This window comes from Callorhinchus milii, unplaced genomic scaffold (assembly GCF_018977255.1).
Source record: "Callorhinchus milii isolate IMCB2004 unplaced genomic scaffold, IMCB_Cmil_1.0 Scaffold2, whole genome shotgun sequence".
Lineage (NCBI taxonomy): Eukaryota > Metazoa > Chordata > Chondrichthyes > Chimaeriformes > Callorhinchidae > Callorhinchus > Callorhinchus milii.
The window spans coordinates 123,164,307-123,189,218 of record NW_024704743.1 but is presented as its reverse complement, the minus strand read 5'-3'; the positions used below and the strand labels follow the sequence as shown (position 1 = coordinate 123,189,218).

Below are 24,912 nucleotides of genomic sequence, written 5' to 3'. Positions count from 1 at the left end.
GTGTGTGTTAGTGTGTGTGTGTGTAGTGTGTGTGTGTGTGTTGTGTGGTAGTGTGTTGTTGTAGTGTAGTGTGTTGATATGTAGTGTGTGTGGTAGTGTGTTGTGTGTGTGTGTGTGTGTAGTGTAGTGTGTGTGTGTAGTGTGTAGTGTGTGTGTGTGTGTGTGTGTGTGTGTGTGTAGTGTGTTGTGTGTAGTGTGTGTGTGTAGTGTTGTGTGTGTAGTGGTGTGTGTGTAGTGTGTGTTGTGTGTGTAGTGTGTGTGTGTGTGTGTGGTGTGTGTGTGTATGTGTGTGTGTGTGTGTGTTGTGTGTGTGCAGTAGGTGTGTGTAGTGTGTGTGTAGTGTAGTGTGTAGTGTAGTGTGTGTGTGTAGTGTGGTGTGTAGTGGTGTGTGTTAGTGTGTGTTTGTGTTGTAGTGTGTGTTGTAGTGTAGTGTGTGTGTGTAGTGTGTGTGTGTGTAGTGTGTGTAGTGTAGTGTAGTGTGTGTGTGTAGTGTGTGTGTGTAGTGTGTGTGTGTGTAGTGTAGTGTGTGTGTGTAGTGTGTGTAGTGTAGTGTGTGTGTGTGTGTGTGTAGTGTGTTGTGTAGTGTGTGTGTAGTGTGTGTGTAGTGTGTGTGTGTGTGTGTAGTGTGTGTGTGTAGTGTAGTGTGTAGTGTGTGTGTGTGTAGTGTGTGTGTGTGTGTGTGTGTAGTGTGTGTAGTGTAGTGTAGTGTGTGTGTGTAGTGTGTGTGTGTAGTGTGTGTGTGTGCGTAGAGTTCTGGGTTGAGGTAAAGAGAACGAGTTGCTCGATCCTTACCCCTGAAAATCAAACATCACCTCCAGTTGGTCAGTGCAGATATCATCAGAGCCGCATTGCTTCTTAAACAGCAGCTAATAATAAATAATAATAAGAGAGAGAGAGTGTGAGAGAGGGAGAGAGAGGAGGTAGAGGGAGGGGAGTGTGTAAGACAGAATGAGAGAGGGAGAGAAAGAGTGCGTGTGAGGGAATGAGACTCTCTCACCCTCTCTTTTTCTCATCCTCCCCTCTCTCTCCCTTCCCCCTCTCTCTTATCCTTACTCTTCCTCTCTCTCATCCTCTACCTCCCTCTTTCGCCCTCTCCCTCCCACTCTCCTGCATTCCCTCATCCTCTCTCGCTCTCTCTCTCGCCCTCTTTTCTTCTCTCTGTCTCACTCTCTCTCATTCACTCAATACCCCACCGCCCTTTCTCTCTCTCCCTTTCTTGCTCTATCCCACATCTCACTCCCAGTCCCTCACCATCTCGCCCCCTCCCTCCCATACTATGACTCTCTCTCTCTCTCACCCTGTCCCTCTCTCTCTCACTCTCTCTCCCTGACTCCCCCTCTCTCTCCCACTCTTGCTCTCTCCTTCCCTCTCTCTGCTTCCCCCACTCCTCCCTTCCGTGTTATCTCTCCCTCTCTGCCCCTCTCCCCCCCACTCTCTCCCCCATTCTTTTTCTCTCGCTCCTTCTCTTGTTCTCTTCCCTCCTCTCCCTCCCTCTCCCCTGTCAGTGCCTCCCTATGTAGACGGTGCAGTGTAAGCGCAGGTTATTGTGGCTGAAACCTCACCGTGCCTGTTGGGTGATGTTTTCACCCCCTTTCATCACAGGGATCAGATTCCGTTGACCTGAGATCTTCTCTCCTGTCACCGAGGCAGCCACATGCAACAGAATGGGATTCAGGCTGTCCAGGATACAAGGCTAGGAGAGAGAGAGAGAGAGAGAGAGTGTGAGAGAGAGAAATTCCCTTCTCGTTCCCCTTCGACAGCGCCGTGGGAGACCTTTAACGTTCGCCTGAGCAGGCGCGGATGGGGAGTGAGGTTGAACATCTCTTCGGTGTCTCTGACAATGCGTCTCTCTCTCCGTCTCTCTCTCTCTCTCTCCCCAGCGCTGCGATGTAGCATCTGTTTAGGCTGTGTGATTCCAGCTATAAAGTCATTGACGTGTGGGGCTCAAACCATAACCTTCTGACTCGGAGGCCAGAAAGCGAGCAACTAAACCAGGTTGACCCACAGTGACTGAGCCGGGCTGACACACAGCGACTGAGCCGGACTGACACACAGCGACTGAGCCGGGTTGACCCACAGCGACTGAGCCGGGCTGACACACAGCGACTGAGCCAGGCTGACACACAGCGACTGAGCCGGGTTGACCCACAGCGACTGAGCCGGGCTGACACACAGTGACTGAGCCGGGCTGACACACAGCGACTGAGCCGGGCTGACACACAGCGACTGAGCCGGGCTGACACACAGCGACTGAGCCAGGCTGACACACAGCGACTGAGCCGGGCTGACACACAGCGACTGAGCCGGGCTGACACACAGCGACTGAGCCGGGCTGACACACAGTGACTGAGCCGGGCTGACACACAGCGACTGAGCCGGGCTGACACACAGCGACTGAGCCGGGCTGACACACAGCGACTGAGCCGGGCTGACACACAGCGACTGAGCCGGGCTGACACACAGCGACTGAGCCGGGCTGACAGAGAGCGGACTTTAAATCTCATGTGGAAGTGGTTTCCATTGAGTCACAACAAAAGGGATTTTAATCTCCAACTGAGCATTCCCTGGTTGTCCTTCCGCAGTGAAGCACTGTATAAATGTACATTGTCATAGAAGGAGGCCATTCGGTCCATCAACTCTCTCTGTGTAAAAAAAATTCTCCTCATCTCCCCCTCTGGTTCTTTTGACAATTATCTTTCCTCTATGTCCCCTGATTACTGCCAGAGGAAACCGTTTCTCCCTATTTACTCTATCAAAACCCCTCAAAATTTTGAACACCTTTATTTAACCTCCCCTCAACCCTCCCTAGTCTAAGGAGAACAATCCCGGTTTCTCCAGTCTCTCCGTATAACTAAAGTCCCTCATCCCTGGTAACATTCTGGTGAATCTTCTCTGATCCCTCTCCAAAGTCTTGTTATCCTTCCTAATGTGCGGTGCCCAGAATTGGACACTATACTCCAGCTCAGGCCTAACCAGTGACTTAGGTTTAACAGAACTTCCTTGCTTTTGTACCCTACGTCTCTATGTAGTGACTGTATATTTTGTGGGCGAAACGTGGCAGCCAATTGCGCACAGCAGTGTCCCACAAACAGTCGTGGATTGAGAGACCAAATTTGTTTTGGGGGAAGGGATTACTCCTGGAAAGCGATGCGCCAATCGACTAACAACTGGTTCCTACTGACCTGCTGGGTAAACAGAGGCGTGTGGAGTACGAAACTTGGCAAAGGTTTTGCCCCGGCCGGGAATCGAACCAGGTCCTCTGGTGCTCTAACCACCGAGCTACAGGACTCCTGGCTTGTACCTTGACGTTTATCTGGGTTTTTACACAGGCCTCTTTCCTTCCTGTATCAACGGACTGTGTCCGCTCCTCTGACTCCCCAGTTCTGCTCGCTGGATTTTTCGGGCGATGTCCAGAGCCAGCTGATAGGAGATTTTGACATTGAGATTTCCTGTTTACACAAGGCAGACATTTTATACCAGCACCCAGCAAAACGTTCAGCTTCTGTCTGCAATCCTCACTCCCTCCATCCCCCCTCCCTCCCTCTCTCCATCCCTCCCACTCTCCATCCCTCCCTCTCTCCATCCCTCCCTGCCCCCCTCCCTCCTCTCTCCATCCTCCCACTCTCCATCCCTCCCTCTCTCCATCCCTTCCTCACTCCCTCTCCATCCCTCCATCTCTCCATCCCTCCATCCCTCCATCCCTCCTTTCCTCCATCCCTCCCTCACTGCCTCTCCATCCCACCCTCTCCCATCCCTCCTCTCTCCATCCTCCCTCACTGCCTCTCCATCCCTCCCTCATTCACTCCATGCCTCCCTCAATCCTTCACTCCATTCATCCTCCCCTCACCTCACCCCCTCTCGATCCCTCATTCCCTCCCTCCCTCTCTCATTCCCTCCCTTCATCTCTCCTTCTCTCCTTGCTCGTTTGCTCCATCTCTTTCCATCCCTCCACCATGGGAAATATCTAATTCCATTCCCAAAAAAAAGAATAAAAGGGACGACAGGAGAGAGAGATAGAAAAAGAGACCAAGAGAGAAAGAGAGGAGATGGAGAGAAGAGAGGAGAGATGTATAAGAGAGAGCAGATGGAGAGGAGAGAAAAGAGAGGGAAAGAGGAGGGAAGAGATGGTGAGAGAGAGGAGAGAGAGAGAGAAAGAAAGGAAGATAGAGAGGTAGACAAAGAGAAGCTGTAAGAGAAAAGTCAGGGAGAGAAGAGAGAACAAGAGACAGAGAGAGGTAGAGAGAGGAGAGAAGAGAGAGAACAAGGTAGAGAAGAGAGAGGAGGAAGGTGGGGAGAGAGAGGAGAGGGGAGGAGGAAGAGAGAAGAAAGAGATAGACTGAGAGGGAGGAGGAGGAGGAGAAGAGAGAGAGACAGAGTGAGAGAGAGACAAAGGTAGAGAGAGGAGAAAATAAAGAGAGAAAGAGTAGAAGAGAGGAGGAAGATGGGGGAAAGAGAGAGGTGATGGAGAGAAGAGAGAGACTGAGACTGAAAGAACGATGGAGAGAAGGGAGAGACTGAGAGGTAGAGAGAGAGAGAGGAGATGGAGAGAAGAGCGAGACTGAGTAGAGAGAGAGAGAGAGAGCGAGCGAGAGAGAGACTGGGAAGGAGATGGAGAGAAGAGAGAGACTAGAGAGTAGAGAAAGAGAGAGAGAGGAGTGACACAAACCTAGTGTGTCGGGATGTCTTTATGATGGTGAAGCAGACATTGGCGGTTACTGGTGTGCCCTGCGCTGCGGGGGCCGAACACCCATCGTCCAATGGGCTTATATTGTCAGGAGTGAACGTCACCGTGACCTTCAACTGCAGCACTGGCCGAGAACTGGGTACACACACAACATCCAGCGTGTCACACACACAACATCCAGCGTGTCACACACACGACATCCAGCGTGTGTCACACGCACGACATATTATTATTATTATTATCCAGCGTGCGTCACACACACGGCATCCAGCGTGTTTCACACACACGGCATCCAGCGTGCATCACACACACGGCATCCAGCGTGTTTCACACACACGACATCCAGCGTGCATCACACACACGACATCCAGTGTGTTTCACACACACGACACGGCATCCAGCGTGCGTCACACACACGGAATCCAGCGTGTTTCACACACACGACATCCAGCGTGCGTCACACACACGGCATATTATTATTATTATTATTATCCAGCGTGTTTCACACACACGACATCCAGGGTGCGTCACACACACGGCATCCAGCGTGCGTCACACACACGACATCCAGCGTGCGTCACACACACGGCATATTATTATTATTATTATTATCCAGCGTGTTTCACACACACGACATCCAGTGTGTGTCACACACACGACATCCAGGCATTCGGCCCATGGTGTCTGCGCCGGCTCCTAAAAGAGCAATCTAACTCAATCCCACTGGACCGCTTTCTCTCCACAATCCTGTCCTCCCCAAATACCCATCTACTTCTGTCTTAAAAGTTGTTATTGAATTGGGTTCCACTACCCTTTTAGGTAATGCATTCCAGATCCCAACATCTCACTGGGTAAAAAAACCTCCCCGCTGTTTCTTTTAACAACTATCTGAAATCGGTGTCCTCGGGTTACTGACCCACATACCAGTGGAAACAGTTTTTCCCCATTCAACCTGTCAAATCCTGTCATGATCTTGAAAATCTCTATTAAATCCCCTCTTAATCTTCTCTGCTCGAGGGAGAATAATCCTAGTTTCGCTAACCTCTCCTCATAACTAAGGTCCTTCATTCCTGGGACCACTCTGGTAAACCTCCTTTGCACCCTCTCCAATGCCCAAACATCTTTCCTAAAGTGCGGTGCCCAGAACTGAATGGAGTCTCCAACTGAGGACTAACAGCATTTTATAAATATTCAACATAACCTCCTGACTTGTGTATTCTATGCCCCATTTATGAAGCATCGTATCCCATATGTTTTCTTAACAGCTTTATCTACCTGTCCGGCCACCTTCAGAGATTTGCTTATGTGGACCCCCAGGTCTCTGTTCATTTGTCTCCTTTAAGATTGTACCATCAGCTTATACCGCGTCTCCTCATTCTTCCTACCAAAATGCAACACTTCACATTTCTCCTCATTAATTCTCATCTGCCACGTTTCTGCCCATTTTACCAATCTGTCTAAGTACTCTTGGAGTCTGGTGCTGTCCTCCTCACTATTAACTACTTTTCCTGGCTTAGTATCATCTGCAAATTTGGAAATTGTGCTCCTTATATCCAGATTCAGATCATTAATATAGATCAGAAAGAGCAGTGGTCCCAATACCGACCCCTGAGGGACACCACTACACACCTCCCTCCAGTCAGAAAAGCAACCACTCTATGCTTTCTGTCGTTGCCTGTGTTCCTCTGGGTCTGGCCTCCTCCTCATCCCCTGAGTCCTCCACTCCACCCTTGGCGGCCGTGCCTTCAGCCACTATGCCCCGAGGCTCTGGAACTCCCTTCCTATTCCCTTCGTCTCGCTCCCTCTCTTCCTATTTTCAGGTCTCTGCTAAAGACCTTTCTGTTCGACTGCGCCTTTGGTCACCTTCCTCCACCTCCCCGTGCCTCTGCCCCGGGATCCGTTACTGTGAAGCTCTCTGAGACGCCATCCGGCATGGAGGGCGCTATATAAATCCAAATTGTTGTTGCTTTGTACAGGGGAGTAACATTTGCAACCTTCCAACTTGTAGTCAGTTTAGCCCCAAGGAGGAAAGGTACAGGTTATAATGAAGGGGTCAGGATCTTAGTCTCACCGAAGGATGAAAAGATGGTCCAAAGCCCCCACGCTGATGTCAGTCAGATTATCCCCAGTCAGGTCCAGAGAGCCATCGATAGAGCGTCCAAAATATCTCAACTTTCCATCAATGCTGCTCCCTTCAACACGCTGTTAACAGCAAAAACCAGCACATCAACTGCATTAATAGAAGCACCATCATGGAGCCCTGTAGCTCAGTGGTTAGACCACTCGCCTCGCAAGTGAAAGGACCTGGGTTCGATTCCCGGCAGGGTGAAACCTTGGGCAAGTTTCCTTACTCCACACGCCTGTTTACCCAACAGTAAGGAGGAACCCGGTTGTTAGCGGATTGGCAGATCACTTTTCCAGGGATGATAATCCCTTCAAAAAAATATATGAAATATAAATAAATAAAAATGTGGTCATTCGATCCAGGATTGTTTGTGGGACGCTGCTGTGTGCAATTGGCTGCTGTGTTTGGCCCACAAAATATCCGGTCACTTCACTTTACACTATATCCTGTAAAGCGTTTGAGATGTAATAAGGCACTATATCGAAAACAAGGATTTGTAGGATTTCAGGATCCTCTCACTGGTCTTCAAACCCCTCCACTCCCTGGCACCTCCCTACCTCTCCGACCTGCTTACTCCCAACCCACTATCCACTGCTTCTGCTTGACTGGCTACGGACTTCTGTTTGCCCCTCGTCCCCTCTGCTCCACACCGGTGGCCGTTCTTTCAGCCATTACGCCCCAAAACTCTGTCAGTCTCTCCCTCAATCCCTCTGCCTGGTCCCCTCCTTTCCCTCTTTTAATAATAATAGTAATCCTTGCATTTGATACGGCGCCTTATCACATCTTCGAGACGTCTCAATGCGCTTCACAGGATATAACAACAACAACAAATGACATTTACACAGCGCCTTTCACGTCAGGAGGACGTCCCAAGGCACTGGACAGACAGAGATTCGCACCCGATCTGGCTTGGATCAGGAGGGGTGGAGGGCAGGGAGGATAGAGGTCGGAAGGTGACCGAAGGCACGGTCGAAACGGAGGGCCTTCAGATGGGTCTTAACATAACATAACATGCAGGAGCAGGAGTAGGCCATTCAGCCCTTCGAGCCTGCCCCGCCATTCAATCATGGCTGATCTTCTAATCTAACTCCAGCTAATAACCTGACGCTGCCTTATCCCCATATCCCTTAATCCCTTTTGCAATAAGAAATCTATCTATCTCAGTCTTGAATATGTTCAAGGACTGAGCATCAACAGCCCTTTGGGATAGTGAGTTCCATACATTCACTGCCCTTTGAGTGAAGAAGTTCTTCCTCAACTCAGTGCGAAAGGGCTGCCTCTGATTTTAAGGTTGTGACCCCTGGTTTTAGTTTCTCCAACCAGGGAAACAATCTCCCACTATCTACTCTATCATGCCGTTTGATGATCTTACAGGTTTCTATAAGATCCCCTCTAATTCTTCTATTTTCTAAGAGAATATAGGCCCAAATTGGTCAGCCTCTCCTCGTAACTCAACCCCTTCATCCCTGGTACTAACCTATCTATGTCTCGCTGCATTTTTTTAATGTCGTCCTCTGTGTTGACACTTTCTCCTAGTTTTGTGTCATCCACGAATTTAGATATATTAACTTTGATGTCCTCATCTAGATCGTTGATGTAGATGGACTGATCCTTGTGGCACTCCACTAGTCACATCCCGCCAATCTGAAAAGGACCCGTTTATCCCTACTCTTTGTTTCCTACCCATTAACTATTCCCCAATCCATGTTAAGATGCTCCCCCAATTCCGTGGGCCTTTATCTTTTGGACTAACCTTTTATGCGGCACCTTATCAAATGCCTTCTGGAAGTCTAAATAGACCATATCCACTGATTCACCCTTATCTAGTTTACTGGAAATATCCTCAAAAAACTCTATGAGATTTGTCAAACATGACTTCCCTTTTGTAAAGCCATGTTGACTTGGCCTAATTATATTGTGCCCTAAATACCGCACTACCACATCCTTAATCAACGATTCTAAAATTTTCCTATCACTGATGTGAGACTAACTGGCCTATAGTTCCCCATCTTTTCCTTTCCACCTTTTTTAAATAGTGGTGTGACATTTGCGATCTTCCAATCCATGGGGACTGTTCCAGAATCCAAGGAATTTTGGAAGATCAGACATAAGGCCTCCACTATCTCATAAGCTCCCTCTTTTAAAACCCTGGGATGCAAGCCATCCGGACCAGGGGATTTGTCACTTTTTAGTGCTAACAGTTTCCCAGCACCAATTCTCTACTAATGAAAATTTCCCTAAGTTGCTCCCTGTCCTTATCCCTTTGGTGCATCTCTATTGTTGGCAGACTTGTTGTGTCTTCTAGGGTGAAGACAGATGCAAAGTACCCATTTAGGGACTCTGCCATGTCCTTATCCCCCATTACAACTTCTCCCGTCTCTGACTGAAGTGGACCTACATTTACCCTCACTAGCCTATTCCTCTTAATATATTTGTAAAAACTTTTACAATCAGACTTAATGTTCCTAGCTAGCTTACCCTCATACTCCTTTTTCTCGCTCTTAATGAGTTTTTTAGTTTTTTTTGCTGGTTTCTAAAACTCTCCCAATCTTCAGATTTGCTGCTTTTCTTGGCAGTTTTATAAGCTTTTTCTTTTAATTTGATGCTTTCCCTAACTGCTCTAGTTAGCCACGGATGAATTGCTTTCCCTGTGGTACTCTTATTCCGCAAGGGAATATGCGACCGCTGAGAATTTTGCACTACATCCTTAAATATTTGCCACTGTTGGTCTACATTTTTACCTCTTAATCTTATTCTCCAGTCTATTTTACCTAAATCTTTCCTCATACCTACAAAATTAGCCCTATTTAAATTCAAATACTTGCCTCGAATTTAATTATATCCCTCTCTAACTTAATGCAGAATTCAATCATATTGTGATCACTCTGCCCTAGAGGATTCTTACTACCTACACTGCCAACTCGCCCTGTTCTGTTACACAAAACAAGGTCTAGGATGGCCGGTCCACTAGTTGGTTCCTTGACATGCTGCTCTAGAAAGTTATCTCTCGTACACTCAATGACCTTCTTCTGACCTACTTTTGTCGATTTGGTTTTCCCAATCTATGTGGAGATTGAAATCACCCACTATTATCGCTTTACCTTTCCTACATGCTCCTTGAAGGAGGCGAGAGACTGGCTGAGGCAGAGGGACTGTGGGATGTCCTCCTGATGTGGAAGGTGCTGTACAAATGTAATTTTGTTGTTGTTGTTGTTTGTCAGGAGCGTGTAGATGTTGGAGAGGAAAGGGAGGTTGGAGATGGGGCGATAGCTGGAGAGTAGGGATGGGTCCAGGGAAGATTTATGGAGAATATACTGTAAAGTGAATTGACTGTATATTTTGTGGGTGAAACGCGGGAGCCAATTGCGCACAGCAGCGTCCTACAAACAGTCGTGGGTTGAGTGACCCAAATTTTTTTTTTTTTTTAATTTTAAAAGAGTGATCCACCGATCGACTAACAACCGGGTTCCTACTCACTGCTGGGTAACCAGAGCGCGTGGAGTAAGGAAACTTAGCTAAGGTTTCGCCCTGCCTGGAAAGCGAATCAAACCCGGGTCCTCTCGCTTGCGAGGTGAGTGCTCTAACCACTACGGTACAGGACTCCCTAGATCACGCCTGAAGACGGTGCTTACGGTTGCCTCCCATCTCACTCCCCCCCACCCCCCCGGCCCAGCGTCCGGCTCGCCACTGTTGAGCTCCGAGACAATGAGTTGATAGTCACTGACCTGGGTGTAGGTTGGGCTGATGTTTGAGTCCCTTCCGTGGAAGATATAAACACATCCTCTGCCTCCATTCTCCAAAGGGGCTCCGACCGCTACATCTGTCAATCCATCACCGTTCACATCCCGAATCCCTGCGATAGAACTTCCAAACCTCCCGAACTCATGGCCTTTCTCGCCTGTCAGATGTCCGATCTCCGTCTTCTGCTCACCAGGAAGAGAGCGAAAAGACTCACTAATCACCATTCAACCATCGTGTCTCGCTCCCCCCGCCCCCCAAACACACTGGCGCTCTCTCCTCTAACCCCATTCCCCTGCTCTTTCCCCCCCATTGTGTCGAACAGAGAGGGAATCAGCCTTCTCCCCATCCCCACCCATCCCCCACCACCAACAGCGCCGCGGCACATCTATAATGTCCGCCTGAACAGGGCATTGACAGGGAGCCGGGCTGACCCACAGTGACTGAGCCAGGCTGACACACAGCGACTGAGCCAGGCTGACACACAGCGACTGAGCCAGGCTGACACACAGCGACTGAGCCAGGCTGACACACAGCGACTGAGCCAGGATGACACACAGCGACTGAGCCGGGCTGACACACAGTGACTGAGCCAGGCTGACACACAGCGACTGAGCCAGGATGACACACAGCGACTGAGCCAGGCTGACACATAGTGACTGAGCCAGGCTGACAGACAGCGACTGAGCCAGGCTGACAGACAGCGACTGAGCCAGGCTGACACACAGCGACTGAGCCAGGATGACACACAGCGGCTGAGCCACGCTGACACACAGTGACTGAGCCGGGCTGACACACAGCGACTGAGCCGGGCTGACACAGAGCGACTGAGCCAGGATGACACAGAGCGACTGAGCCAGGATGACACAGAGCGACTGAGCCAGGATGACACAGAGCGACTGAGCCGGGCTGACACAGAGCGACTGAGCCAGGATGACACACAGCGACTGAGCCGGGCTGACACACATACACAGACAATGTTACCAGTTGGGTAGGCTGGTGAATGTGGACGATGCCACCTTGGTTCTGGTTGAGGTATAATGGAGCTCCGATCAGCAGCAGGTCAGTCCGGCCATCGGAGTTCAGGTCCACAGAACACAGCTCAGCTCCAAAATAAGAACCGATCTGAGGAGAGCAGCGTAACGTCAGTCACGAGAGAGAGAGACTGATTGAGAGAGACTGAGAGAGAGAGAGAGAGAGTCAGAGAGATAGAGCGTTGGAGGGACAGAAAAAGAGAGAGACTGAGAGAGAGATAGAGAGTGAGACTGAGAGAGAAAGAGAGACTGAGAGTGAGAGAGAGTGACTGAGAGAGAGAGAGAGGGACTAAGAGAGAGACTGAGAATGAGAGAGACTGAGAGGGAGATAGAGAAGAGTATTCAAGATCTGACCTGGATTCCCTCAATCTCGTTTTGAGGATTTTGGCGTGCCAACGAGAAAATAAAGACTTTTCCTCTGTGTTTGTATCGTGGAGCTCCCACAGCGTAGAGAGAGCCAGCGCTGAACTTTATCTCTTTGACTGAATATCCTGACACAAACAAACAAGAACCGAAGAGTCGGACGTAACGACGACAAGTTGATGGTCTTATAACTTTGTCACGACGTCTCAAAACGCTTCGCAAGACACACTGCAAAGCGTAGTGACTGTGCATTTCGTGGGCAGCCAATTGTGCACAGTGACGTCCTCGAAAACAGCCATGGAGCCAAGTGATCTTATTTGGGGGATTGGCGGCCAGGACACCGGGGGTGGGGGGAGAGAGAGAGAGAGAAACTCCCTTCTCTCCCCGCCCCAACCCCAACCCCTGACAGTGCCGCGGGAGACCTTTAAATCTCCCCTGAACAGGGCACGGACTGGGAGTGAGATTTAACGTCTCCATCGGAATGACAGCATCTCCAACAATGCGGCTGTGTCAGCCCGGCTCAGTCGCTGTGTGTCAGCCCGGCTCAGTCGCTGTGTGTCAGCCCGGCTCAGTCGCTGTGTGTCAGCCCGGCTCAGTCGCTGTGTGTCAGCCCGGCTCAGTCGCTGTGTGTCAGCCCGGCTCAGTCGCTGTGTGTCAGCCCGGCTCAGTCGCTGTGTGTCAGCCCGGCTCAGTCGCTGTGTGTCAGCCTGGCTCAGTCGCTGTGTGTCAGCCCGGCTCAGTCGCTGTGTGTCAGCCTGGCTCAGTACAATTGTTTAGTAATAAAAACATGAATAGATTCCAAAACAGCAACCTGCTTCAGATGGGGCAGTGTCTTAGAGTGATTCACATGGGATGGATCGAGGTGTGAGAGGGAGATGGGGAGAGACTTGGGGAGTCAGGGGATAGATTGAAGTGTGAAAAAGGATGGAAATAATTAATGTTTTACCTAAATAGGCATTCGTCATTTCTCTTTTCTCTCTTTCTGACTGCCTTAGGAAGCCTTGACTGCTGCCGCGATACACAGAGACTTCTCCCGACCAATCATAAGAGCCGACAGATCCTAACAAGATGGTATTCTGGAAGATAAGCATGTGAGAGGGTTTCAGTCAAACGGCAAATATACAATCCTGTAGTGGTTAGAGCACTGGCTTTGCAAATGAGATGACCTGGGTTTGATTCCCGGGCAGGGTGAAACGTTGGGCAAGTTTCCTTACTTCACACGTACGCAATGACTGAGCCAGGCTGACACACAGTGACTGAGCCAGGCTGACACACAGCGATTGAGCCGGGCTGACACACAGCGACTGAGCCAGGCTGACACGCAGCCACTGAGCCGGGCTGACACGCAGCCACTGAGCCGGGCTGACACACAGCGACTGAGCCGGGCTGACACGCAGCGACTGAGCCAGAGTGTCACATGAGCGAAATAGATGGTATGTTTGGGAAGAGTCACCAGACACATGTTTGTGAGAGCAGGAGGGATTCAGACTCTGTGTGAGACACTCACTCTTGCCAACACAGCACTGAAGCCTTCCTGAGACATCTCTTGTTCAAAAGAGCTTTGGTCACCTGTTCCCTGAGTGCCTGAAAGAGAGACAAAGAGGTTGAGAGAGACAGAGAGGGCTAGAGAGAGAGAGTCAAAGAGAGACAGAGATAGAGAGAAACAGACAGAGAGCGAGACTGAAAGAGACAGAGAGACTGAGAGAGAAACAGAGAGGACGAGAGAGAGAGAGAGAGAAAAAGACAGAGAGGCACAAACACACAGAAAGAAACAATACAATACAAATGACATTTACACAGTGCCTTTCACGTCAGGAGGACGTCCCAAGGTGTTGGACAGTCAGGGATTTGGACCCCAGCTGTTGGTTGGGGGGGGGGGTTAAGGGCACAGAGGGTGGGGTAGGAGGGTGGTCGAAGGCGTGGTCGAGGAGGACGATCTTGAGACGGGCTTTGAAGGAGGCGAGGGAGGAAGCGAGGTAAAGGGAAGATGGGATGGAGTTCCAAAGGGTGGGGGCAGAGATACTGAAGGGCCGACCGCCAATGGAGGGGCAGGCCGGGTCAGGGATGTGGAGCAGCCCGGAGCCTGGCAGATCTGTTGAGGGGAGTGTGTGTGTGTCTGTGTGAGTGTGTGTAAGAATGTGTGTCAGTGTATGAGTCTGTGTATGTGAGTGTGTGTTAGTATGTATGTGAGTGTGTGTGTTTGAGTGTATGAGTGCGTGAGTGCGTGTGTATGTGAGTGAATCTGTGTGTGTATGTGTGAGTGTGTCCCTGAGTGAGTGTGAGTTTGTGTGTGTGTGAGTGAGGGTGTGTGACTATGTGTGTGTTTGAGGGTGTGAGTGTGTATGTGTATGAGGGTATGTCTGTGTGTGTTAGTGTATCCCTGTGTGTGATTGAGTGTGAGTTTGTGTGTGTGTATGTGAGAATGTGTTTGTGTGTGAGTATATGTGAGTGTGTGAGTGTGTGTGAGTATGTGTTGAGTGTGTGTGATTCTCTCCGCGCTCAGAAAGCCAGGAGGTAGGAACATGAGGAACAAACCCTCGATAGCAAAGATCCTGTTCTCCAGTTCGTTCTGAATGCCATCCAGAGCGCTGAAATCACTCACAGCAAACACGTGCTCAGGCGACGAGGCGATGGTTTTAAGTTCGATCTTTGCCCGGCTATTTGCAAAAGCACGTCCCACCTTCAGAGACAAAATAATTACTCCACCAACCACAAAATCCAGCTGCTCCAAAACTCCGCCGCCAGCATACTCGCCCACACTACTACTAATCCTTGCATTTGATACAGGGCCTCATCGAGTCTTCTGGACATTTCAAAGCACTTCACAGGATATAAACAGTGTAATGACTGTATATTTTGTGGGCGAAAAGCGGCAGCCAATTGCCCACAAAAGTGTCCCACAAACAGTCGTAGATTGAGTGAACAGAAACCGCCCTGGTCAAGGTCACTAATGACATCTTGACCATCTGCGACCAGGGCTCCCTCTGCCTCCTCGTCCTATCGGCCGCATTCGATACGGTCGACCACTCTATCCTCCTCCACCGCTTGTCCTTCCACCTCAACCTTCAAGGCCCTGTCCTTGAGTGGTTTAGGTCCTACCACTCCCACGTCTTCATTTTGTTTCCACAAACGGCTTTTCCTCCCCCCCCCGCACTATCTCGTGTGGTGTCCCTCAGGGCTCTGTCCTCGATCCCCTCCTCTTCACCCTCTATATGCTCCCCCTGTGGTGACATCATCCGCAGACATGGGGTTAACTTCCACATCTATGCGGATGACCCCCAACTGTACCTTTCCTCCTCTATCCTCAACTCCACGACCCCCGATGTCCTGACAGCTGTCTGTCCGACATCGAGTCCTGGACGAGAGACAACTTTCTTCAGCTCAACGTGCGTAAAACTGAGGCCCTCCTGATTGGCTCACGTCAGCGCCTCCGCACCTCAGGCGCTGACACCATCAGCATCCAAGGCCGCACTCTCCACCTCTCAAAGCCATCAGGAACCTCGGGGTACTGGTCGACCCTGAGCTGTCCTTTCTCCCTCATATCCGCGCAACAACTGGCACCGCCTTCCACCACCTCCGAAACATCGCCAGACTACGGCACTACCTCACCCCTCACGCGGCTGAACTCTGGTCCACGCCTTTATCACCTCAAGGCTGGACTATGGGAACTCTCTCCTCGCCGGCCTTCCCGGCCCTCCCTCCACACTGCAGGTCATTCAGAACTCTGCAGCTCGTGTACTGTCCCGCACCAGACACCGCGACCACATCACTCCCACCCTCGCTCCCCTCCACTGGCTCCCCATCCCCCAGAGGATCGAATTCAAGATCCTCATCCTCACCTACAAGGCCATTCACGGCCTCGCTCCCTCCTACCTCTCTGACCTACTATCACCCTATTACCTGCCCGTACCCTCCGTTCCTCTGGCTCCGGTCTGCTCCACATCCCCCGCCCCAACCGCCCTACCATCGGTGGCCGGGCCTTCAGCCTCTCAGCCCCTAGGCTCTGGAACTCCATCCCCCAGTGCCTTCGCCGCTTCCTCCCTTTCCTCCTTCAAGGCTGGTCTCAAGAGCTTTCTCTTCGACCGTTCCTTCAGCTCCCCTCTCGACTCTCTACCCCCTCCTCGCTCCCTCCCTTCCCTCCCCTCACCCTGACTATTTCCCCCCTGCTCGGGTCCTGACCCAACTGTCCAGTGCCTTGGGACGTCCTCCCGACGTGAAAGCGCTCTATAAATGAAATCTTGTTGTTTTTGTACCAAATTATTATTATTTGGGAGGGATTATTACTCCCCGAAAAGCCATCTCTCTGTGAATGATTAGTTTGTGAGCTCACCCCAACAGCATAGCGTTTGATGTTTTTTCGATTGGCAGCTTGGACAGCCCTATCGGCATGGGATCCTCTGTCTTGAGATTCTCCGTCAGTGATGGTGATCAGTATCCGTGTGGCTCCAGGGCGCCCTCCCTTATTCTTCTCAAACATAGTGTTACTGCAAAAAACAGCCCAAAATGCTCACAGTCCTGACATTCCTCACAAGAGCACAATCCCAGCTCTAATCCATCTCCCTCTCACACCTCAATCCATCCCCTGACTCCCCAAGTCTCTATCCATCTCTCTCTCGCGCCTCAATCCGTCCTGACCTCGGTAGTAAGGAGATCAATTGAGGTGTGAGAGGGAGATGGATAGAGACTTGGGGAGTACAGGGATTGAAGAGGAAAGATCAGGGGAATGGGGTTAGAGTAGAGAGCTCCAGTGTAGAGGGAGAGAGCACCAGTATAGACATGATGGGGGGAAGGAAGGAAAGGCCATGGGAATGGAGATCAACTTACGCTGAATATTCCAAGGCTGTGAATGTTCGTGTCCCGCCCCCTGCTTGAGAGATTTGATTCACAAGATTCTGTTTGTCCGGAGCATTTATATAGTCTGTGAATGAAAACTGTGGGTAAACTCGTCTGGAGTATTGCGTAACTGAAAACTGGAGAGAAAAAAGTCATTTAGAGAGAATATTAACAAGGACAGTCATTAGAATAACTGTTAGCATTTAAATATGACGAACAGGAGAGTACTGAGATGACAAAAGTGTACGAGAAAGGGAGGTGAGGAGTGTAGCGTCTAGGAGGAAGGGAAGAGTGAGTGAGGTAACAACAGGACACATGATATACCTGAGCATTTTTATCACCGAACTTCCTCATCAACGCGATGATGAATTGCTTCATTTTGTTGAAATCAACACTTCCGACACTGCCTGAACCATCGATGAGGAAGCCAATATCGATGGGACTCTTTGGGCACTCTACAGCAAGGGTAAGACCATAATAATATAATAATAATAATTCTTGCATATGACACAGCGCCTGATCACATCTTCCAGACATCTCAAAGCGCTTCACAGAATATACTGTAAAGTGAATTGACTGTGTATTTTGTGGGCGAAACACGGCAGCCAATTGCACACAGCAGCGTCCCACAAACAGTCGTGGATTGAGTGACCAAATTATTATTGTTTTTTTTTTGAGGGATTTTTATCCCCAGAAAAGCGATCCACCAATCGACTAACAACCGGGTTCTTACGTACTCCTGGGTAAACAGAGGCGTGGGGAGTAAGGAAACTTGCCCAACATTTCGCCCTGCCTGGGAATCGAACCCAAGTCTCTCGAAGCGAGTGCCCTAAATGCTGAGCTACAGGGCTCTACAATCTAGTTCACCTTCCACCATCCCGGCAGTCGCTTGACATGTCGTGTCCCAAACTATACACTATATCCTCAGATATTATTATCTAGGAGAAATCTATCTGATGTAAAATAATTTTAATACATCAGAAAACTGTCCAGTTTATAGTTATGGTCATTTCAGGCCACTAAACATCAATAGGCAATGCAATGGGAAGAGGGAAAGAGCAGGGGAATGGAGTTAGAGTTGAAAGAGATGGAGAAAACACACACCAGGATCTTTTGACGGCCACTTTCCCATCTGTTCCAGCTTTCGATTGAACGTATAACACTGGCCTTTAACAAACGTGTTCGTTCCACATTCCATTGTTCGTCTCGGAGAACATGCCTGGGACAGACAGTGTAGAGGGAGCTTTACTGTGTCTCTTTCAACCGTGCCTTCAGTTCCCCTCTCGACTCTCTACCCCCTCCTCGCTCCCTCCCTTCCCTCTCCTCACCCTGACCATTTCCCCCTTGCTCGGGTCCCGACCCAACTGTCCAGCGCCTTGGGACGTCCTCCCGACGTGAAAGGCGCTCTATAAATGAAATCTTGATGTTGTTGTCTCTAACCCTGACCTGGGAGTGTGGACGCACAGTGTAGACGAGCTTTACTGTGTCTCTAACCCTGACCTGGGAGTGTGGACGCACAGTGTAGAGGAGCTTTACTGTGTCTCTAACTTTGACCTGGGAATGTGGACGCACAGTGTAGAGGAGCTTTACTTTGTCTCTAACCATGACCTGGGAGTGTGGACACACAGTGTAGAGGGAACTTTACTGTGTCTCTAACCCTGACCTGGGAGTGTGGACACACAGTGTAGAGGGAACTTTACTGTGTCTCTAACCCTGATCTGGGAGTGTGGACGCACAGTGTAGAGGGACGTTACCCACCAGCAATGCAGGATTTTCTTTGTTGTCAACAGCCAGTGATAGACCTATCGCTTCTTGTCCTTTGACGTCTGATGAAGCAAAACAGAGAGAATATGAGAACAAGAGAGAGAGAGAAAGAATGTGAGAGAGATAGAGAGAACTCTATAATGTGACAGAAGGAAAGGAGAATGTGTTGGGAGAGAAACTAAGAAAATGTGAGAGTGAGACAGTGAAAACGATAGAAGGTGAGAGTGAAAGAGAGAGAATGTGAGAGCAAAAGAGAGAAACAGAGAGAGTGAGAGAGAGAAAATGTTGTAGAAAGAGACTGTAAACTGTGGAAGAGCAAAGGGATTTGTATGTCCACATATACAAATCACTAAAAGTAAGTCACAGGTACAAAACGTTAATAAAAAGACTAATGGGAAGTTGCTCTTTATAGCTCAAGGGGGCTGGAATATAAAAGAGAGGAATTCATGCTTCAACGACATAGAGCCTTGGTTAGATCCCATCTGGAGACTGTTCAGTTTTGGGCTCTGCACTTCAGGAAGGATATATTGGCTCTGAGGGGGTGCAGCGCAGGGAATGATACCAGGGCTAAAAGGGTTAAATTGAGGACCAATTGCATAAACTTGGTCTCTATTCCCTTGAGTTTAGAAATTTGAGGCTGATCTGATTGAGGTGTTTAAAATAATAAAGGGATTTGATAGCGTAGCGACAGAGAAACTATTTCCTCTGGAGGACGAATCTAGAACAAGGGACGTCATCTTAAAATTAGAGCCGGGCCATTTAGGAGTGAAATCAGGGGCAGTTTTTCACCCAAAGGGCAGTGGGAATCTGGAACTCTCCCCCAAAAGACTGTGGATTATGTCTGGATCCATTCACATTGTCCAGACTGAGGTGGAGAGATGTTTGTCAGGTAGGGATCAAGGGATTTGGGGCAAAGGCGGGTAATTGGAGTTGAGGTACAGATCAGCCATGATCTAATAGAATGGCGGAACAGGCTTGAGAGGCTGAATGGCCAACTGCAGTTTCTATGTTTCTATGAGACAAATAGAGAATGAGAGAATATGAGAAAGAGAGAATGTGGGGGAGAGAGAGAGAGAGAGAGACAAAGAGGGAATGTGGGAGTGAGAGAGAAAAAGAGATGGTGAAAGAGACAGAGACAATGTGGGAGAGAGACAGAAGGTGAGAAAACAGAGAAAGAGACAGAGAGAGTGTGAGAAAGACAGGACGAGAGAGAGCGAGAGACTCAGAGGGAGAGAATAATATATTTTTCTCAGTGTAGAATTACCTCGGGTGGAGATTTTGTTACAGGTGGTTTGATACCCACACTTGTAGATTGCTCCAGGTGTGTTGCTGCCCTGTTTGTGTAGAGGAGCTCCCACAATTGTCCTGTGAAATAACACCACCAACAGCAACAACAAAATTTCATGTGTAAAGTGCCATTCATGTCAGGAAGACCTCCCAAAGCGTTGGATAGACAGAGTTACGGACCCGAGCTGGGAGTCGGGGAGGGTGGAGGGCAGGGGGAGAAGCAGAGAGATCGAAAGAGGAGGGTCTTGAGGTGGGTCTTGAAGGTGGCAAGGGAGGGGCGAGGCGGAGGGACTGTGGGATGGAGTTCCAGAGGGTGGGGGAAAAGTGTCAGAAGGCCCGCCCGCCAATAGTGGGGCGAGCGAGGCGGGGGACGTGAAGCAGGCCAGAGCCCGCTGAGTGGAGGAAGCAGGCAGGATGGTAGGGGGTTAGGAGGTTGCAGAGGTCGGGGGGAGCAAGACCATGGAGGGCTTTAAAGGTGAGGACCAGGATCTTGAACTGTATCCTCTGTGCGATGGGAAGCCAGTGGAGTCGGGCGAGGATGGGGGTGATAGGGTCACGGAGCCTGGTGCGGGAGAGGACACGGGCTGCAGAGTTCTGGATGATCTGCAGTCAATGGAGGGAGGAGTTGGAGAGGCCGACAAGCAATGAGTTTGCATAGTCGAGCCTCGATGTAATGAAGGCGTATATGAGGGTCTCGGGGGCTGCGGTGTGAGACACTGGCAGAGCCGGGCGATGTTGCGAAGGTGGGGGAAGGCAGAGCAGGTTATGGCGCAGATGTGGGGTAGAAAGGATAGAGGAGAAGCCGTTTGTGGAGATGAGGTGGAGGTGGTGTGAGAGGTACGATCTGAACGTTAAATAAGATTTAATGTGACATTGCCTCACACTCACACACAGGGCGCCGCTCATACAGCATGCACATCTCAGAGTTTCGCAACGCCTCATGCTCACACGGTGTTGAGAGATGTGAAAGGGTTAGGGAGGAAGGGAGAGTGACGTAGAGAGAAAGGAGAGCAGCAGGAAGGGGTTATGAGACCTCACCATTTCTCAGTTCCTGTGTCCAACTGAGACAAACTGTAGCCAAAGTGTGAGGCTTCCTCCCCTTTGAAAGAGTACGGGTTCTCGGTCTCGATATTAAAGCACAAAATGGCTGCCAATCCTGTCACAAACAGGGCAAGGGGAAGTTAGCCAAACACCTGTTTCACAACACAAACAACTTGCTCTCACCGCACCGAGAGGGAGCTTTACCGTGTCTCTAACCCTGACCTGGAAGGGGGAAGAGGCAGCTTTACTGTGTTGCTACATTCCTCTTTATGGTCTTCATAAAATCTTGACAGCGAGTTTCCATAATTACACACAATTACACATTACATTGTGTGTAATTATGGAAACTCGCTGTCACTCAGAGCTTGTTCACCACATCTACTTTTCAGAGTTTCACAACCATTCGCACTTTCAGTCCGTGCATTTAATGTAACGCCTGCTCACATGATCGAGGCATCTCAAAGCGCTCCACAGAACATAACTCTCAAGTGCAGTGACTGTGTTTTGTGGGTGAAACGTGGCGGCAGCCAGTGTACGCACAGCGATGTCCCCGCAAACAGCTGTGAAGTGAGCGATTTTATTTGGGGGCTTGTTGGCCATGACACCGGGGGGGAGAGAGAAACTCCCTTCCCTCCCCACCCCACCTCCAGACACCGTCGTGGGAGATCTTTGACATCTGCTCGAACAGAGCACGGTCTCGGGGGTGAGGTTTAACATCTCATCTCAAGGACGGCATCTCAGACAATGCGGCGCTCTCTCTCTCCCCAGTGCTGCTCTGGAGCTTCAGCTTAGACTGTGTGATTCCAAGTCCCTGACGTTTGGGGGGTTCGAACCCACAACTTTCTAATTTGGAGGCGAGAGCTACCAGTGAGCCAGGCTGACACACTTTTTTGAGCAGTGACAAAAAGGTTATTCTCAAAATAATAATCATAATAATAATAATTCTTCCGTTTGATATAGTTCTTTTCACTTCTTCGAGACGTCTCAAAGCGCTTCACAAAATATACTGTGAAGTGAATTGACTGTATATTTTGTGGCGAAACGCGGCAGCCAATTGCGCACAGCAGCGTCTCACAAACAGTCGTGGATTGAGGGACCAAATTATTATTATTTTTTTTCTTGAGGGATTATTAAAATAATACATCAACAACAATACATCCACTGGTGGGTGTGTCGGTGACTCGAGGTCACAGATTCAAAATAGTCTCTAAAAGAAGCCGAAACTCTCTTCCCCCTCCTCGCTCCCTCCCTTCCCTCCCCTCACCCTGACCATTTCCCCCCTCCTCGCTCCCTCCCTTCCCTCCCCTCACCCTGACCATTTCCCTCCTGCTCGGGTCATGACCCAACTGTGCAGCGCCTTGGGACGTCCTCCTGACGTGAAAGGCGCTTTATAAATGGAATCTTGTTGTTGTTGTTGTTGTTGAGGGGAGCTGAGAAGACATTTTCTCACGCAGCGAGTTGTTCGAATCTGGAAGGCATTGCCTGAAAGGGCGGTGGAGGCCGATTCGATAACTACTTTTAAAAACGCGGTGGGTATTTGAGGAGGACGGGTTTGTAGGGTTATGGGGAAAGGGCTGGGGAGTGGGATTGACATTAATTGCTCTATTCAAAGAGCCGGTACAAACTCGATGGGCCGAATGGCCTCTTTTTGTGCTGTACGATTCTGTGATTCTATGACAATAAAAAAATGACATGTGTAAAGCACTTCTTTCACGTCGGGAGGACGTCCCAAGGCCCTAAACAGACAGAGTTATGAACCCGAGCTGGGGGTCGGGGTGGTGGAGGGTGGAGGGCAGGGGGGGGATGTAGGGAGATCGCAAGAGGAGGGTCTTGAGGTGGGTCTTGAAGGTGGCAAGGGAGGGGGTGAGGCAGAGGGACTGCGAGATGGAGTTCCAGAGGGGTGGGCGCAGAGTGGCCCGCCAATAGTGGGACGAGCGAGACAGGGGATTTGAAGCTGGCTGGAGCCCGCTGAGCGGAGGGAGTGAACAGGATGGTAGGAAGTTAGGAGGTCGCAGATGTAGGGGGAGCAAGACCATGGAGGGCTTTGAAGGTGAGGACCAGGATCTTGAACTGTATCCCCTGTGTGATGGGAAGCCAATGGAGTTGGTGAGGATGGGGGGTGATAGGGTCACGGAGCCGGTGGGGGCGAGGATGGGGGTGATAGGGTCACGGAGCCTGGTACGGGAGAGGACACGGGTTGCAGAGTTCAGGATGATCTGCAGTCTGTGGAGGGAGGAGTTGGGGGAGCCCGACAAGCAGTGAGTTTGTATAGTCGAGCCTCGATGTAATGAAAGCGTGCATAATATATGTATAATCATAATAATGTTTAATCATAATAATAATCATAATAATAATCCTTGCTTTTGATATAGCGCCGTATCACATCTTTGAGACGTCTCAAAGCGCTTCACAGAATATAATAATAAATAATAATAAGCCTGGCATTTGATATAGCGCCTTATCACGTCTTCGAGAGGTCTCAAAGCTCTTCACAGAATATACTGTAAAGTGTAGCCACCGTATATTTTGTGGGAAAAATGCGGCAGCCAATTGCGCACAGCAGCGTCCCACAAACAGTTGCCACTTTTTTTTATTTATTAATTAATTAAGAATTATTACTCCCGGAAATGCGACCTGCCAATTGACTAACCACCGGGTTCTACTTACAGGTAGGTAAACAGAGGCGTGTGGTGTCAGGAAATTTGCCTGAGGTTTCGCACTGCCTGGAAACAAGCCCAGATCCTCTCACCTGTGAGGCGAGCGCTCGAACCACTGAGCTACAGGACTCCACAAACAGGTTATTTCTCAAAAGTAGGAGAAATTAAAAGGCTTTTAACTCACCGGAAAGCCAGAGGAGAGTGGGAGGCAGCACGAGCATTGTGGAGGGAGTTCAGTCTTGGCCGTTTCCAAATGAGAGGCTGAAAAAAATCAGCAATGAAAGGGTTCCAGCCTTTCTGACAGTCAATTTGCTCACTCACCACCTTCCTGTGACTCATTAATGCATCCACCCACTAACTATTTCATCCACTGACTGGTCTACTTCTGTGTCTCTCTCTCTTTCTGCCTGTCTCTCAGGGAGATAAGGCGCTATATTAAATGCAAGGATTATTATTATAATTATTTTTATTATTATTATCTGCTCGCTGTCACTCACTTCCTCTCTCTGACCTTCAGGGAGATATCTGCCCACTGTCGGTCCTCTCCTACCCGCTTAATTCTCGAGCACACATGGTTTCAACCGCCTTATTTTTGGGGGCAAAATAATAAGATCATAAAACATAAGAATTAGGAGCAGGAGTAGGCCATTCGGCCCCTCGAGCCCGTGCCCCGCCATTCGATACGATCATAGCTGATCTTCTGACCTAACTCTAATTACCTGCCCTATCCCCATATCCCCTAATTCCTCTTTTTTTTAAAAATCTATCAGTCTCAGCCTTGAAAATGTTCACGGACTGAGCATCTACAGCCTTCTGGGCAGTGAATTTCATAAGTTCACTACCCTCTGAGTGAAGAAATGTTTCCTCAATTCTGTTCTAAAAGGCTGACCCTTAATTTTCAGACTGTGACCCCTGGTTATAGATTCTCCTACCGGGGAAAATGGACCGTCGGTGTCTACTTTATCAGCCCTTTAAGAATCTTATAAGTTTCAATAAGATTTCTCCCCTAATTCTTCTGTACTCTGGAGAATACAGCCTTAGTTTATTCAGCCTATCCTCATAGGTCAGTCCCCTCATCCCAGGAACTAACCGAATGAATCTACGCTGCACCCCCTCGAGGGCAAGTATGTCCTTTTTTAAATAAGGAAACCACAACTGCACATAATACTCCAGGTGCGGTCTCACCAAAGCCCTATACAGTTGCAGCAAGACTTCCCTACTCTTGTACTCTTAAACTTTTTCCAATGAATGCTAACATACCTACCATTCGCCTTCTTAGTTGCTGCTTAACCTGCAGCAAGAAATTCTGTTTGAGAAATTTTGCACAGAGACGAAGGAAGTTTGGGAATTGTTTAAGGTGTGTGTGTGTTTCTATGTGCATTGGTT

The 24,912-nt window shown here is 49.5% G+C and overlaps 1 protein-coding gene across 1 annotated transcript; it reads right to left on the bottom strand.

Moving 5' to 3' along the window:
• Window positions 1–3,899: 3,899 nt before the first annotated feature.
• LOC121848092 (integrin alpha-X-like) lies at window positions 3,900–24,805 on the bottom strand. The gene is made up of 18 exons (XM_042331707.1): window positions 24,791–24,805; window positions 23,711–23,787; window positions 20,867–20,984; window positions 19,806–19,906; window positions 18,536–18,603; window positions 17,882–17,996; window positions 17,102–17,232; window positions 16,769–16,914; window positions 16,275–16,428; window positions 14,480–14,624; window positions 13,452–13,528; window positions 12,891–13,020; window positions 11,936–12,072; window positions 11,532–11,672; window positions 10,535–10,732; window positions 6,756–6,886; window positions 4,667–4,819; window positions 3,900–3,936 (listed from the first exon to the last, which is right to left on the bottom strand). The coding sequence occupies exons 2-18, from the start codon at window positions 23,745–23,747 to the stop codon at window positions 3,900–3,902; spliced, it is 2,019 nt and encodes a 672-aa protein (XP_042187641.1). The 5' UTR covers window positions 23,748–23,787; window positions 24,791–24,805.
• Window positions 24,806–24,912: the final 107 nt, after the last annotated feature.

What these genes read in the sequence shown, in the direction of transcription:
- LOC121848092 (XM_042331707.1), bottom strand. Translation starts at nt 23,747, where the DNA reads ATGCTCGTGCTGCCTCCCACTCTCCTCTGGCTTTCCG. An exon ending in AAGAAAATCCTGCATTGCTG is followed by an intron (nt 17,997 to 18,535) that starts GTGGGTAACGTC and finishes TGTCTGTCCCAG; the next exon opens with GCATGTTCTCCGAGACGAAC. An exon ending in TCAAACGCTATGCTGTTGGG is followed by an intron (nt 14,625 to 16,274) that starts GTGAGCTCACAA and finishes TTGTCTCTGAAG; the next exon opens with GTGGGACGTGCTTTTGCAAA.